We start from the raw sequence: 16532 nt of genomic DNA, 5'->3' as shown, positions 1-16532 counted from the left end.
TTGCCTTTTGGAATCTGAATCACATATTTGTGCAGGCACACATTTATATCTGAAGATATAAATGAGCTACAGACAAATGCTTGCACTGTCATGTATGCTTGTGATAAAGAAAAGAACAAGACTGAGCCCTTCAGGGATATGTATGTGTCTAAGGCTCATTGGTCTAAGTAAGATTTAGGTATCAAATGCTTCTTTAAGGAGCTGGTCTAAGAGATGCACTTCTCCTTTGGTGTGAAAAGCCCAATTCTGATGACTCTGTAGTTTTCTGCTTAAAGTAGAGTCTTTGACTCTTTGATAGCCTAAAACTCTATTACAAAAGGCAAAAGAAGCAACCTCAATCTATTAAAATGTAAAGAATTGTACTTATTAGGCCTTCATATCAGAGACCACAGAATAGTCTGCAGCTCCACCAGCTACTGGGTGGAGAGCGCTGCTCTTTCCAGCTTCCCCTTGCATTAACATTCTTAATTGTATGCTCCCCTTCCAATGTGCATCTTAGAGGAAAACCACAGCTGAGCCCTTACGTCATATGGACAGGTTTGTCCATGAGTTTGTATCCTCTTGCAAGGGTAAAGGACAACATTTACTTAAACATGCAACATTTCTAAGGCAGAATTTCTAAGGAGAAAGTGAAGATGAGTATTTCCAGTTGAAAATACTCATCATTAGAATACACTTCTAAATTAACATGCTGTCATGAATATCTAATATTTAAACAAAGCTTTCCTTTTTAAAGAGGAATCCAGCAAGTGATCATTCTGTTATGGTTCTAGTTTCCACTTGCTCTCAATTTGGCAACTCTCCCCTGCTGTAAATTCACTTAAAACCAAACAGTAACTATTGGATTAGAACTTCCTATGCCAAGTTTTACCTTGGAACAAACAGTCCTAAGTTAAAAATCCTAAAACAAGGATTTCATAGAAGCAGAAGAAATTCACAGTGACTTTACGGTTCTGAAAGCCAAAACAATGACATGGACATCTCTGGTTACCTTTTGTTCCTCATATGCTTCTTTGAGGCAAACATAATTTGTCAGTGCTCTCATTGCAATTGGGAGCTTCCCAATTGCCTTCAAGTCCACAGGTTTCTTGTGAGCAGATATGATGAGAGTATTCATCCACCAGTAAGTTGCCTTTGAGAGCAAATTGACAAAGGGCTGAAGAAATCTCACCCCCAGGTCCTGTAGATCCTCTGGTGGCTTTACTTTCTGAGGGTTCATAAAAAATACATACCTCTGGAAAGAAGATAATAAACAGCATGTCCCCAGGAATTATCTTATTAAGTGCAATTTCTAGTAAAAAATATGTATAATATAACTGCAGTGACAAATTTGCATGTAAAAGCAATTATACATTACAGTCAAATATACATTTGCATTTAAGCAGGAGTATTTCCATTTTGACAATGTAATGGTCAAATAATTGACCACTGTGGTATGTAGACAATCCACTATACCCTACCAGTACCACCTATCTGTCTGAATAGCAACAAAAGAACTCTTGGTATATGTTTTAAATTACAATGGGTAAAAGCATATGCTTGTTTATGCATATATAGTTTATCTGCATTAACATATACTGTACAGATTACACACACACATACCTATACATGCACTAATATGCTTGTATATCTATATACACATATGTATTCTCTATATGTATATATATTCATATGCACACATAATAACAAGTCTAGGGCCTAAATCAAGGATATATTTAAAAAAGACACCAGGTCCCATTGATTTCTACAGAATTAATGAGACATTCATGGATAAGACAAAGTTGGATGTAAACTTGACACAAGTTACAGTTACTGGGACTAATGATCCATCTTCATCCCTGAGATACTACAGATATCTTTTCAGAACCTGATCATGAAATCACATACCCTAACTCGAATAACATTGATCTCCACAGCCATCAGCAGTCCATAGAGAATGACCATAATTCCAGTGATGCAGAAACGCAGCTGAGAAAATGGCACACCATCCTGGCAGTATCTGACAAGCTTGATTGTTTTGGTGACAAATGCCATTACCCAATAAAGAAAGAGAGCTGTAAAACAGGTGCACATGCATCATTATAAAATACATAGTTTAGCTATGATAATGCTGCAGAAGCTGTAGCTTTCTCAAGCAGAAATATTCTTAGGCTTAATTTGATGCAAGCATGGTGATCTTCTGTATCACCAGCCTGCAGGCTGGCCAAGGGTAATGTCAGACAAAGTCAGGAGATGGGGATCATGAGATTTGCTTTGCATTTTCTTTTCACAAGTCACTGTTTACTTTTCTTGGCTACCACCTTTCAGAGAGATCCACTATGTTGAGTCTTTGCACAGTTAAAAAGTCCATTGAAGACAATCTGATGGGAAACTCTGTTATTAAAATGAAGGAAAAATCACTTAACATGACAAATATCTTATTGCATCCTTGAAATAGTAGGGTTCATCATAGGTGTGCATTTGGAAATGTGTTTATTTTGAAACAAAGTATATATAGTTTAATTATATCCTGCAGCCTGGTTTGTATCTGACAATTACTAGTTCAGGTTGTTGAGATACAGGTAATTTGGACAGTATAGTTCCATGAAACATTATCCTTCATTGTCTAGTCAAATTCTTCTGACCACCTGCTGACTGAGATAGATGTCATGAATACAAGGTAGCTGTGTTTCTCAAAGATAAACCTTCCTTACCCCCTACCTGCCAATCGTATTTGGAAAAAGCAAGGGATGGCATTCATTAGACTGGATAAATGCAGAGTAAGCTGCAATAGATGCTGAGAAACAACAGCCATCTGCACAGGATGGCTTGTGAACAGATTACTATTAAAAATGGCCTTTCAAAATAGCCCTTTTGAGTTGAATAAGTTTTTCCCCAAAATTAATGAGCAGTGTCAAAAAAGAACACCTAAAAGCTCATGCTAGAAATACTATAAGCATACTGTGCTTTCCCTTTTGTGATCATTTTTAAAAATAGTTTTCTCTGTGTACCTAATAAAAGGTGTAGTAACTCCTACAGCAATAGTAGTTCTATGAGCAGAAAATTACTTTTAATATTCCTCTGGATTTCATCTTCCTTTTCAATCTAAGCAAGCTGACTTTGGCTAACCTGCTTTTTGTAAGAGTACAGAAATATCAGACTCAGACTTACCTAACAGTAACTTTGGAAAGTTAGATGTTTCAATGTTATGATAATAGACTATGGATACAGTAGCAGCCACAAATCCCATTATAGCTGGTAGAAAGAGATGGAGATGGCGAGATTTCATTTGTCTGAAAATAAATGAGGTTTAAGTTAGTGAATTTGGTGTCTTTATTCCCCAATATTACATTGCTAGGTATTCTGTTAAACTACTTAAGAGGACAAATACGACTTTCCTAGTAGCATTTTTTTCTCCATGTGTATGTGTTAATTTTTGTCAATATTTACTTACTGTTATAGCTTGAGAGGAGAATAACAATTATCTAAGAACAGTCATTTCATTACCCCATTGAAATCAAGAGTTTCTGAATTGATGCTCCATCTTTTTTGGGAAAAAAAGCAACTCTTTAGAACATACTAGCAAGCGTGTCACATGTTAACAGTGTACATTAACAAATTTGATTAGCTTGGCTATCCACCCATCACTGTCACTTACGTATCAGAAACTATGCCCTCTGCTATTTCACACACATGTACAAACAGGAGAGTGAATGTCAGGATCCACCGTAGGTTGTGTCCAGGGAAGTGTAGCCATGTATTGTGGTGAATCTGGACTTTGGAGCTTTGGCTTCCCCAGCCTGGAAAATAATATTAATGAAGGAAGAAAGTTAGCATTCAGCCAGCAAGAGATCTGGTTATCCATTCTAAGCCATAGTCATGCTTCATCAGTTGAAAAGCAAATCAACTATCAACATCATAGAAGAGCTACAAGACCTGTTACTACCCTTGTGACCCAGGAGTGTCTGAGTTGCCATGTAGCCCTCCATAATTTAGATCTGACCCTGCAGACAACAGGACAACAGACTTTCCAAAATAGCAATCAAAGAGAAGAGGTTCCTGGCCAAGAACAAAGATGAAAAAGACAATAAGAATATCTCGGTCTCTCCCTCGCACGACAGGGGCTGACAGAACTGAAATGGTGGTGTCGTCATGTTTTTCCCAGCCACGGATCAAGAGCAGGCAAAGCTGCCAACTGATATAAAAATACATCCTCCAATGAGGCCTCAAAGAGATATATTTACTTCAAACAAATAAAATTTATTATGTCTCTCTCAGGCCTGGCTGGGAGCACTATCTCAGGGGATACCACGCAGCCATTTCCCAGTCTCCTCTGCTGTAGCCTGGCCTTGTGCATTCGAAGCTCCCACTAGGCTACCAGAACTCAGCTGATTTAATCAATGAATTAAATTTGAAGCCTATTGCAGTTTCATCACCTCAGATATCAACTATCCTCTTCAGAGAAGATTGTCTCTAAGCCAGTAACCTGAAAACAAGCTGGACACCAGGGACCTGACAGGCGTGTCAGTGCTGTGAGGTGCTGAAGTTTGATCAGAGGTTAGTCTCTCATGGTGTCGAGTTCTTTCTTGCATGTTGCTTTGTAAGGAAACTTGTCCTCTGTCCTTTCCCATTCTGGTACAGGCATGTCCTGAACCATTCAGTCTAAATGCTCTGGTCCGTACACGTCCCTTTTACTATACAGCAAATTCTGGAACTCACAGAGAGAAACTCAAGAACACCAATTTTTAGGGGAAGTAAAGAAATAAAAACACAACCAACCAACCAAACGAACAAACAAAAACATTTTTAACTAGGATATGAGCTTTCCATCTTTTTCTTTCAGATGGTGCAGAACTGAATTTAAAGTTGAGGATATACCTTTGATACACAAGGATCGCAGAATGATAGAATCATAAAAAGGTTTGGGTTGGAAAGGCTCATCTAGTTCTAAGTCCCTACTATGGATGGAGGTAGTGTCTCATAATGCATAGGGCTCATCAGGTGACTAAGACATACACAAGAACCCCTGTTTATTCATTTTTGGAAACCATCAGTTTATCACCATTTCATCCTTTAATATGCAAAGTACTGCAGGACCAAAATATCCTCTCTTCTCCCTGTCTAACTCAAGAACTCTCCAGAGTTTCCAAAGATTTTTCCTAGTCAAATATGTCTTCCTTTGACCTTGCTTTTATCTTTGTCTCTTCCAAACTGCTTTTCATTTTTATTACCTTTTGCACATAAATCTGCACACATTTCATCATCAGTTTTCAATTTTAGATTCAGTCAATGTTGTGGACTCTATCTGGCTCTTAAAGCTCTGTCCAACATTTACTTCTCCTGTTTATCATGGTACAAAATAGAAAAGAAAGAATTGTATACACACACACACACATATATAATTGCATGCCATATAATTTAAGCTACCATGTTTTATGTCTAACATTGTTAGAAAACAGAGTGAATTCTTAGTTGTCGCAATACTATTTCAAAATTAATTGGCTAATACCTGTAAAAATATTAAAGGAGCCTGCTACAAGTTGATACAACATTGAAAGTTGTAAGAGATAACGTCAGCCCTCAGACCCTGTACTGAGTTTCAAACACTTCTGCAGAAAGCCCTGTAATTCAAGGATGGCTCACATCTTACCTCAGAGAAAGATCCAGCATTGATATTAAGATTTCTGTTGGATGCAGTGCTCCGTAACCTTTGTTGTTGATTTTTTTTTCTCCAGTCTTTAATTATTCTTCTGTTAAAATTTGTTTCCTATTCCCCCGTTTAATTATTTAATTAGCTTTCAGTCTCTGAACCTTACGATAGCTTTGATCACTAGTTATTAAGTGTCTTAGCTCACTGGCCCACTTAGCCCAGAAATATTTATCATTTATTATTTTCATTCCCATAGGCAAAGATTGTAACCTTTGCTCCACCTTTGCTTCCAAATATTGACAAAAGAGATAATTATTGTTCTAAAAGTTTCCTACACTTCTCCTACTGCTAGATCCAAGATATTCTCCAAAATTTGCATAACTTCAAGGGAATTCAGACCCACTGTCTTAAGTCTTCTAGCATCTATAAATAACAAAGTTTGCAAGTTGCTTATTTCAAATCTGAAGAAAGCCTCTCCACAGAGGAGTTTCAAAGCATTTCAAACCGTTTTTTCTGGTTCTCATCCATCTTTCTTGTTTCTTACTTCAGATTTGTATCTAAAATTCCCAATATGTCAAGTGAGTTTGCTCCGGGTCCTCTGGATCAAACCACTCTTTCTCTTCTTTTTAAAAATTATCAAATACAAAGCATCCAGCAGTTTGCACCACAGGCCTCCAAGCACATGTAAACATGTCTGAGTTTAAACACATGCTCAAGTGTTTGTAGGATTGCACAGCTCCACTGAATAACTCACCAATGAACAAAATTGGAAAGGTGATAAAAAGCAGGAAGACATGGGGAACCAAGTTGAGGGCATCCACAAAGCAGACATTTCTAAGAACACCAGCACTGATGTTATAGGCTGAAGCATTGTCGTTACCACAAAATGCAAGCCTCATGGCTTCCAGAAGGTCTGGCTACTACAAAAAAGAGAATACAGGAGACATGTTGAAGCAAGAGTTGACTACCAAGACTGCTAACATTTCTTTCAGCTACATACAGAGAGAGAGAGAGAGAGAGAGAGAGATACATGAGGAACACACTGGGCAATTGACAAAGAATAAATTTCTGGTATTTTGAAAATGCTCTGGGGCCTGTTCAAGTACAAGCACATTGGAAAGAAGGCCGTGTTTATATTAAATATATTAAACGAATATACATTAATTAAATATTCTGTGCAATGTCTTCTAGTGTTCATTATATGCACAAGAGTTAGACTGCAAGTGCTCTATATTCATAAGAGGATGTGGAAAAAGAACAAGAATTTTTTGAGAAAAAATACTTTCACTTCTAGTAAGAAAACTCAAGTTCACATTAGCTGAATCCTGTGTGTTACTCTTTCTTTGATGAGACAACACTCTGCGCAACTTTTCTGTTCATAAGATTTGTTGCGCATTTTCAGTGCAAGCACATTGAACCTTTTGTTTGGCAGCTTTGAATTCCCTGATATTTTGCATTTTTTCATTGTCCCATTGAACAACAGTGATCATATACACTAGTCATTCCAGACAAAGTGCGAACCTACTTAATCGAAGTAGGTTGTATTGAAGATTGCATGGGCAGTAAATCAGCATTCATGCTTGTTGATCCTGCAAATCCTTATGCACATGCTTAGCCTCATCTATGCCACTATCTGGCTTCCATGTTTTCTTATGAGATTATCTTTGTACACCAAGATAGCTCACGCGTTCATGCTTGCAGAGTGTGGGCCACAATATGACCCAGAGTTATGGCCAGATTCTGGCTTTTATCACCCTGTGCATTAGTTATTTATTCATTCTTCTTTATAGGAAGATCAAAGAAGATTGCCACCAAAATGTTTCATTGCTGGTTTCTTTTCCCAAAACCTATACACAGAAATGTAGTGCTGTAGAATAGCTTGTGTAAACTTATCTGCTTACAACATTGTTTTTCAAATTTTACACGCTAAATAAAAAGAATGCCTTTAATTCAGCGAAGTATATTGTATGTTTTGGTGAATGCATCTTTCTGTAATAACATTGGCATTAATGAGTTTTGCATACTCAGGACAATAAAGACATGCAAAAAATACATGAATACAATTTAAAAAATAAAAATTTAGTTCAATGAGGAAAAATGCTTTCCTTATTTCCTTAGATAGTTCAGACTAGTTTTATCGGTTTACTTGTTTAAAAACGGTAAATATGACAAGGTAAATATAAATTACTCAAGTACTACCTTGGAGAGAACACAAATACAAAGATCTTCAAAAGAATACAGAGATCAAAGAAGCACTTTGAACCTCTGCTAATCCCCTCTTTTTGCTTTTAAGTAGTTTTTTCTGGGTCCAGAAAGCGTAATCCATATTGAAATATATCACTGAAACATGTAAAGGAGTTTAATTGAAAAGAATGTGATAAATGCAACCCCTTTTCCAAACATATCAGGGATTCGTGGATTGAGATTTACCAGAAGTGAAGCATAACAAAGGGTCATATGGTGGACCACATTCTGCAAACATGAATTCATGTACTTACTGTGGTGCAACAGATGATGGGTAACCCACCCAATTTTCAGTAGAACAAAATTTGATGGAGAATTTGACCCAATCTCCAAAATGAATAGTATGATATGACCACTATCAATCTGACATTATACTTTAATATAAAATATATTCAAAATTCTAAATGTTTAATAATGCAAAATAAGTATTCCTTTGAATTCATGAATTCTTTCTAAATAGTCTGTAGAGTTATTAACAGAACAAACAAATAACTTTTTAAAAAAAAAACTACAAGGAGATTGTTTGTTTTTAATTTGTAAAAGCTTGACATGTCTCCTTTAAGAGAAACAAAATGGTAATGATAATCTCTTGAAAATCAGAAGTGTTGTTTCCTCATTTTTATCGAAGGTCAGAAGTCCAAGGGAGTTCTGCTGGGAATTTTCCTCCCTTTCCCACAAATAGGGCTCTTTTCTGAGACAGCATAAGATGCTATTGTGGTCTAGTGGTTGGATTGGTACTGAAGGGCAGGGGGATCCTGGGTTCAAACAAGTACTGAATCACTGACTTCAAGTGTAGCTTTTGGCTTCTAGTCAAATATAAATCTGGAAGAAAGGATTAAAACTGTGTCCAAGAGAAGCTAAGGGAAACTGTTTTGCCTTTTTTTTTCTTTCTTCCCATTTTTTTGGAAGTGAAATGGAATATAGGCAGTAGATGTCCCCATGGAAGAATAGGCCATTATCTACATGGAGAGTGCTCTCTGCTAGCTAGGACCTAACCATCAGTTTCTAGAGGATTCTTATGACACCTCAAACAGTGGTCCCTAGAAGCTGTCAAGAAAGATGCATAACACCTTTGCTATGCTCAGTTTTATGGTGGAGTATGTCCAACAATATACTGTCTTAAAAACAACCATCCTTTGTACATTGATAGAGCTGAGGAAAGAATCTGTTTCTATCATTAACACCAATACAGAGAGACAGTGTCTGTCATACTGATGATCATTTTCAAGATACGTATAAGCAGTCTATTTACAACATGTTTGTTACAGGTTCAAAGAGCTAGAATTTAATTTTCTTCTCTTAAAATGAGAGAAATCAGAGTCTAGGTTGGTTAGTTTGTTAAAATAAACCAACCAACAAACAAAAACACGGTCAAAAAGATTGCATTGTCAATGAAATGAAATAAAGTAAATGACCATTAATTCCCAAGTTACTAAATCAGAAAATACTTCTTTTTTAATCAGCACATCCAGTGACCACCATTATTAATGCTCCTAACGCTTAAAATCTATTAAAGTATTCTGATCATCAGGAAACATTAATATTCCAGTGGTCTGTCCTCCTGTCCATCCATCCGTCCGTCCTCCTTTCCTTCCTTCCAACTGTCCATCTGTCATTGAGCTAGACCTGAACTATGGCTGTGAATGGAGGACCCACAGAGGAGATGTACTGCATCTGTTGGTACATGCCAGCTTTCGTGGATGCTTTCTGGTGTTTGAAGACAGGCTGCTAGCTGTTCTTTGTGTCTTGAATAGTGATGTACAAAAATACACTGCATTACATTAGAGGCAGAGAAATAATTGTCCCTCACAGGGAGCAACAAACCACTTCAGCATTCCTTTCGCATCCATTTCAGGTGCAGAAGGTATCAGATCAGATAAGATCAGCCCAGTTTTGCCCATGTGGCTCAAATCACTAGACCTAGTTCTGACTTTTGGAAAACTCATGTACATAGGAGGCTTTGGAGATGCACAGATGCACATTTGAAAATTTTGAGTCAAAAAACTGATTCTGGAAATGAAGATAGCTTGGAAGATCTCACCTGCATATAACCGATAAAAGGCAGAATGAAAAAGCACTAATCCCTCTTGTTCTGTAATACTATAAAGTTTCTTTTCACAGAATAAAAATGTGAAATGGAAGAACATCAAATTTAGAAATAATATCAAGAATTGTAGTTTTTCCTACTGCTAAAACTCATCAAAACTACATATAGATTTAGAAAGGAAGATGAAACACATTTATGAATGATCACTGACCAAATTTGGGTTCCTCATTAATAATTAGACTTTTCTTCCATTGGCTTTAGTAAGGTTATGGTAGGGTTCATTTAGAACTAGACCTCTAGAGAGATGGATAGAGGTATATTGCCTAAATGAGGAAGTGCTGCTTGTTTCATGCAGTGCTAAGCATCATACTATAACATAATTAAATACTCCAAAGACTTCTTATGCTTTTTCCCAAGCACCAGTTCTTTATCATTGCCAAAGACAGAATATTGGCCACACTGAAAAACAGTTTATGCCTGAAATGAATAGCCATGTTGAAGCTCTTTGAGTTAGCTCTAAGCAAGTCAGAATACAAAGTTCACTCAAGCTTTCCACACAGTGTAGCCAAAGCTAACTTTTCTCCTTACCAAAGATGTGGAGACAAATTTTTCAGGCTGCAGTATGTATGCAGTGAGGGGTCAAAGAGGAAAAGCTGGGCTGCAGAGCCACATGAGGAGAGATTTGAGGAGATTTCTGTTGTTAAGGGATGGTAGAGAGAGCAGCAGAGGTTGTTGCAACTCAGAGACGTTATCACAGTTGCCCTCCTACGCGTGCCAAGCCTCCATCCTTGGTGACACTGGCAGCAGCATGGAGATTCTAATTCCTGGAATTGTATGTAGGTGAATCGAGCAGCAAAGCCAGGTTGCTTTATCTTCCCCGGCAGCCTGCTGCTCCAGGCAGCTGCCTGCTTTGCTGTACTCTACAAGGTCCAATGGGGAACCACAAAAATATTAACTCAGTCTCAGAGTTAACAGTGTTCTATTACCATGGTACTCTTTCCAAGACAAGAAGCTCTGCTCGCTGCAAGCCTGAGACGAGACCAGTTTTGAGTTGTTGCAGCTGCCATACTTCAATTTCAATGTTAGCTCATTTAGGACAAACTCAAGGACCTATGAGTCATGGGGAATAGCACAGCAGGGAAATGTCCACTGGTTTCTTAGCAAATCTTTACCTATGTGTCCCAAAGGAAGGGACAGCCTCTGGAAAGCACACATACCTCTTTTTCTCACATGAATTACCAAGACCTTTTTTCTAAGTTCTTACTCAGTTTGTAGTGTTTGTAGCTGAAGGCTTATTTACAGGCAGATGGCTTTGTATAGTGTACAGAAATGACTGCAATAAACAGGAGCAGTCCAACTGCCACTACAAAACAACAGAATGCATAACCTAGACATAAATATTCAGGAGAGGACAGATGAAAGGGTAACAAGTTGTTTTGAAATTTTTTGGACATCAGAAGTTATTGACCACTATTTCTCATCAAGTAGCTGTAGCCTTTCAGGATGCCTGTTGAGATCCTAACACTCATTTCAGAAAACAGTATTATGGCTATTACAAAAATGGCTTTCCCAGAGATAATTCCTCTTTCTGCTGAATACAGTAGGCCACCAAGCTCTGCAGGGCTGATTGCACCAAAGTGAGGATATCATTATATATTTGCTTTACTAATAATTATAGTAGGAATGTTATACTTTATAATAACATTGGCAAGCACACTAGGCTTAACCTAGCATTTCAGTCAGGAGAAATGCAGTAATGTGATAAAGATCTTCGGATAACAAGTGCATACTATTTGAGGGTAGCAGCTACATTCAGCCCCAGTAAGGCTGCCAAATACCTGGTAATTTTTTGTTTTATCACTTGTACAATGAGAGGCCTTTGTGCTTCAAAATTAATGACAAATTGTTCAGTTTAACTTCAGTCTTTGCAAACAGTAGAACTAGTTACAGATTTTCAGTGGTGCTTTTTCTTTCTCCCTTTGCAAACAGTCTGCTGCAAGCTAAAGCAATGAGCAGAACTTCACAGAGTAGAGGAATGAAAAGAACAGTCAGGAGGATGAGTCCATGATGGTGCCAGTGGACAGTTTCATCTCTCCTTGACATCATTTGGCAATCTGATTCCTTGTTGGTTTACTTTAATGAGGATGTGAACTAACAGCAGCTCACCCTGCAATGAAATAGCTAAAAAAGTTTATGCCCTTTAAGCATTTAAATTTTCATCAAAAAATCTCCATCACTGGCAAACTGAGACTTTCTGGCTCTGAGTTAAGATGTACAGACATTGTCATAATATAATAAACAGAAATCAGTACAAAAGAGTTTAGGAACATACATGTATACTCATTGTGAATAAGAAAAGCATTTTGGGAAGAAAAAAGTAAAAGGACAACAAATTAAGCAAGAATGTGATGTAATATTTAACCTAAACACTTACAAATCTCATTTTAACAAATTGAAATTGGGATCCTTAATGCATAGAGTCAATTCCTGAGATAATTTACATAAGGTATAGAAAAGAATAAAATGGGAAAATGGCAGATAACGTAAATTTCCATAAAAACAATAAGAATAGCCTCGCTGAGTGCAAAACTGTTAAGAATTTGAGTTACAGACATTTTAATTATCTTTAAAATTTATTTTAATTATATTTAAAATAAGATAAATAAGTAAATAGGTAAATAAATAAATAAATAAAATAAGATAAATACATTTTAATTATCTTTAAAATAAGACTTTAAAATTGGGCTTAAAAATCTTCATATTCAAGAGTTTTATCTTACCTGGATTATCACTGTTCTGCACGCTCTGCAAGATATGACTGTAAAGGAAACAGCATAAATACAGTTCTCAGGTGGACCTTGCTTGGGGGAAATATGGAACTTTAAAAAAGTATTTATTTCAGTAGTTCAGTTGCCTAAAAAAATAAAATAAAATCAATAGCTGCACTTCCTGATTAAAATACATCAGCTTACAGAGCATACTTGGGTCTCAGTTCATATTTTTTTGGTCTTAGAATTTGCATTATATGCCCATATATGCATATATACAAGTACACATGTATACATGTATACATATATATATATATGCATATGTGTACACATACAGATGCAGGATGGAGAAAATGCTGCGAGTTTTATGAAAGTAGTTGGTTTTTAACTTCTCAGTAATGGAGTCATTACAAAAGCAAGATATTTTTTCCTTCTTTCCTGAAATTCACAGAGAAAATTTAAAAAAGATCAAATTATTTTTAGGTTGGATAAGCAGTATGGAAGGCCTAACTTGCCATGGATTTTCAGTTAGTGCTCTGAATCATTTTTCTTTCCAGGTGTAAACCTATTAATTCTTTTTTCTTACCTCCCTAAAAGCACCTGATATAATGGAATCTGCAATCCATAGATATGCATTATTTGCAAAGAGTTCTGCTAAGTCAATGGCAAAAAAGTGCTGCCCACTTAAAATCTCTTTTACCCCAAATGATCCTGTACCAAACTTCTCCATTTCTATTTCGGCTTTGACCAGCTACCCTAGATATACCCTGCTTCCTTGCTAAGCACTGTCCCAGTTACCTTGGGCCTTAAGGTGATGAATTTCTGATACTTGTCAGCATTCTCATCACTAACTGGTGTATACCAGCAGCCCGATCCAAACTGCACTGAAGTCAAAGCAAAGTATCTCATTGACTTCAGTGGGTTTTGGATCAGGCCCCAAACACAGAGAAAATCACAACACCAAGGCTGCTAAACACAATACTGACGCTGAAAAGCATTTCACACAAACATCTGCAGTGCTCTCACACATCTAAGACATTGCTTTTTCTTTTTTGGTAAGCTCCTTAACACAATGCAATTTCAACCATCGGCGTGCTACGCTGCCTGCTGCAAAACCTATGACTCCACATGCTAAGACAGGACGGTTTAAAAAAAGAAACATAACCCTGTGCACAGCAGCAAAGAAAACATCAGCGGTAGGGGACTGTAAAGCCTGAGAATGCCTGAGAATGGAAAAGGAAAAGGAAAACAGATCTGAGTTGTAATCCCAGGAAAGAACAAGGAGCAGCCCTGTCCCACAGATATAAAGGGAAGGAGGAGGAGACGGTTAGTGGGGGATGACGGGGTGGGGGGGGGCACTGCATGCCCCGCTTGCTTGCTGAATGTTAGAGCAAACTTTGTAGCTTACCTTTGCAAACACAAAAACAAAATACCAACCCAAATTTTCACTCGGTTGTGCTATGTGATCAATATCATCCCGGTGGCAGGATTTTCCTCCACTTAGTGAAGCAGCTCCAAGCCCTGGAGTGGATTATTTTTAGGCTGGTGATGGGAAGATCAGCTGCTGCCTCCTATCGAGTTTCCAAAGCGCACAAACTCTGCTTGTCTTTCTCACACGCCGAAGGGGGCAGGAAACTGGGAAGAGACAGGCAAGCAAGAAGCACCAATTTTTCGCCGCCTGAAGCTACAGTCCCCTGGGATTTCTTCTGCTTGCTTTTATTTTCATTCTTACTCGCTGGAGTGGTAAGAATCCAAGAGGCTGCATTGCAATGCGCAGGCTATTATCAGATGGTTATCCTGAAATAATTGATTTGGACAAGGTAGTCTAACTTTTGGCAGACATGGGAGCTTCAGTTTTTGAATTCCTTTGAATTAAGCTTGGTTAATTTGAATTTGACAACATAATTTTGTAAATTGTCCATCATCTTGAGCAAAAGAGAAAGCATAAGTCTACTCAGATATTTTACTTTAACCTAGATCCCTCCAGACTCCCCCACTTAACATAGAAGAAATTCCACTTTTTTATCACTTAAAGCACTGGATAGCTTTTCTTTTGAAATAGATTGAAAACAAATAATCTTGAAATAAAATTCAAAGTAAATTTTATGTTTATTCCAGGGATATAATTTTTCATACAATTGCCCTTATTTATAAGGGATAATATTTTTTTGGCAACACTGGAAGTTGCTACATTGCGTATGTTTCTTTATTTAAAGTTAAAGAGGTCCTCGAGAGCCTAAAGGCTGGTTTGTTGCCTATTTTCTTTCAGTGCCATTGAAGCAAGATATGCCAAGGTTCAGATTTTTCTGTCATGATAGCTTCATTTTATCAAGCCATACACCTTGAGGCCAAAAACGGTAAAGTTCTTAGGGCTAGACCTGGGGTTTGGCATAAATACTCAGAGCATTTACAAGCACAGCAGTTCTGGGGTTGGGTACCAGAGCTAGAGGCGTCTTGCTCAGACCTAGCAGAATCCAGGGGTTGCACTGAGATCAGCGGGGAACGGATGGTCTCAAATGGATTGTGGTCAAATGTGTTTTCATGCTATGAAAGGGATTACAGAAAACTGTGATCTGAATATGCAGGGGAATGCTTGGGGTCAAATATTGCCAGAATCATTAAAATCTTGGCAAATCCAGCCTTTTCCTTCTTCTGAGATTTTTATATTTTTTATTTTTTTACCTTATGACTATAGGGAAAAAAAAAAAGTGGAAACCTCAGATCTAAAGAAGAGTACTGCCTTTTGATATATCACACTGACTTGAAACATCAACACACCATTACACTGAGCGACTGAGACAGTCCTTGACCATCCTCCACAGCACTTGAAATGTTTTACTTGCCTTTTTTTTTTTTTTTCCTTCCCTCAAACATATTAATATTTAGTGTTTCAGGAAAAAGTAACTTTGAGGGGAAAGGATCTGAGTTCTGTTATATATCTATGTTTCATTAAAGATGATACAAAATAAAATCTTTAACCCATCATGTGGCGTTTTGGAAAAAAAAAAAAAAATGTGATTTCAGACAAGGGGAAAAAAGTAATGGAAAGATTTTCTTAATTAAAACATGAAAATTTGATTCACCCATTTCCATCAAACTGTTTCAAAAGGAAGGAAAAAAAGGGTACAGTAAATGAAAATAAATGTAGCAGCTACCAGAATGTTTCATTTTCTATTTTCCAATTGAATGCTTTAATTTTTAGCTAAAATGCTTTGTAAATGAATGTTTAGAAGGATTAAGGAGAGCGGAAAGCTCTAAAACGTCAGAAAACATTCTGCTCTGATCCAGAATGATTTTTTTTTTTTTTTGCGTTTGGGCTTCTTGATTCGCCAGATAAATAAATAAATAACAAGGAATGCAAAATGGTTTAAGATGCGTTCGGATTTGTAACTAAATGAGAAAAATGGGGTGATTTTTAGGTGTCTCTGCCCAAAACCTCCCATCCAGTTTCCCACGCCCGCCTCCCGAATGCCTGTAGCCACTGCTCAGAAGCCCCCGGACGCCCCCCACTGCGGGCTGCTGCCCCCTGGCCCCAACCCCAGCCCCAGCCCTGGCCTAGGCCCCAGTCTTTCGCTGCCATCCCTGCTCGGGGAGCGGGTGTGCAGCCATCAGGGCTGAAGGGCTGCAGAGCGCAGCGCCGCCAGCCATATTACCTGATGACTCTGGGGGGAAAGTGCGCAGATCTTACGAAACCGCCGAGTTTTGGCTGCTGGCTCGCAGCAGGCAAAATTAAGTGCCAAAGCCCATTAACATGCTGGCGATAGTTTCCGTGCTGTTTGCAGGCTTGCATCATGCTTGACTGGCTCAACCTGAAGGAATTGAAATGGTGAAGGAATAGCGGGAG

At 37.8% G+C, this 16532-nt stretch overlaps 1 protein-coding gene across 18 annotated transcripts in view; it reads right to left on the bottom strand.

The window, feature by feature from the left end:
* Positions 1-14327, bottom strand: part of ABCC9 (ATP binding cassette subfamily C member 9) — an 80037-nt gene extending 65710 nt beyond the window's left edge. For 7 of the 18 annotated variants that reach the window (XM_068655187.1, XM_068655234.1, XM_068655242.1 and 4 more), the window contains exons 1-7: positions 14097-14326; positions 12701-12738; positions 6384-6549; positions 3638-3779; positions 3151-3272; positions 1888-2054; positions 992-1234 (exon numbers count right to left, since the gene is read on the bottom strand). In XM_068655187.1, the coding sequence (XP_068511288.1) occupies positions 992-1234; positions 1888-2054; positions 3151-3272; positions 3638-3779; positions 6384-6528 (819 nt within the window). In that variant the 5' untranslated portion in view covers positions 6529-6549; positions 12701-12738; positions 14097-14326. Of the gene's footprint in view, positions 1-991; positions 1235-1887; positions 2055-3150; positions 3273-3637; positions 3780-4465; positions 4685-5210; positions 5320-6383; positions 6550-12700; positions 12835-14096 lie in introns of those variants that run through there. The other 11 variants (XM_068655261.1, XM_068655196.1, XM_068655300.1 and 8 more) reach the window with 8 other exon arrangements.
* Between the last annotated feature and the right edge of the window lie 2205 nt (positions 14328-16532).

The sequence above is a fragment of the Anas acuta genome, chromosome 1, assembly GCF_963932015.1.
Source record: "Anas acuta chromosome 1, bAnaAcu1.1, whole genome shotgun sequence".
Taxonomy (NCBI): Eukaryota; Metazoa; Chordata; class Aves; order Anseriformes; family Anatidae; genus Anas; species Anas acuta.
This window is presented reverse-complemented; position numbering and strand designations above follow the sequence as displayed.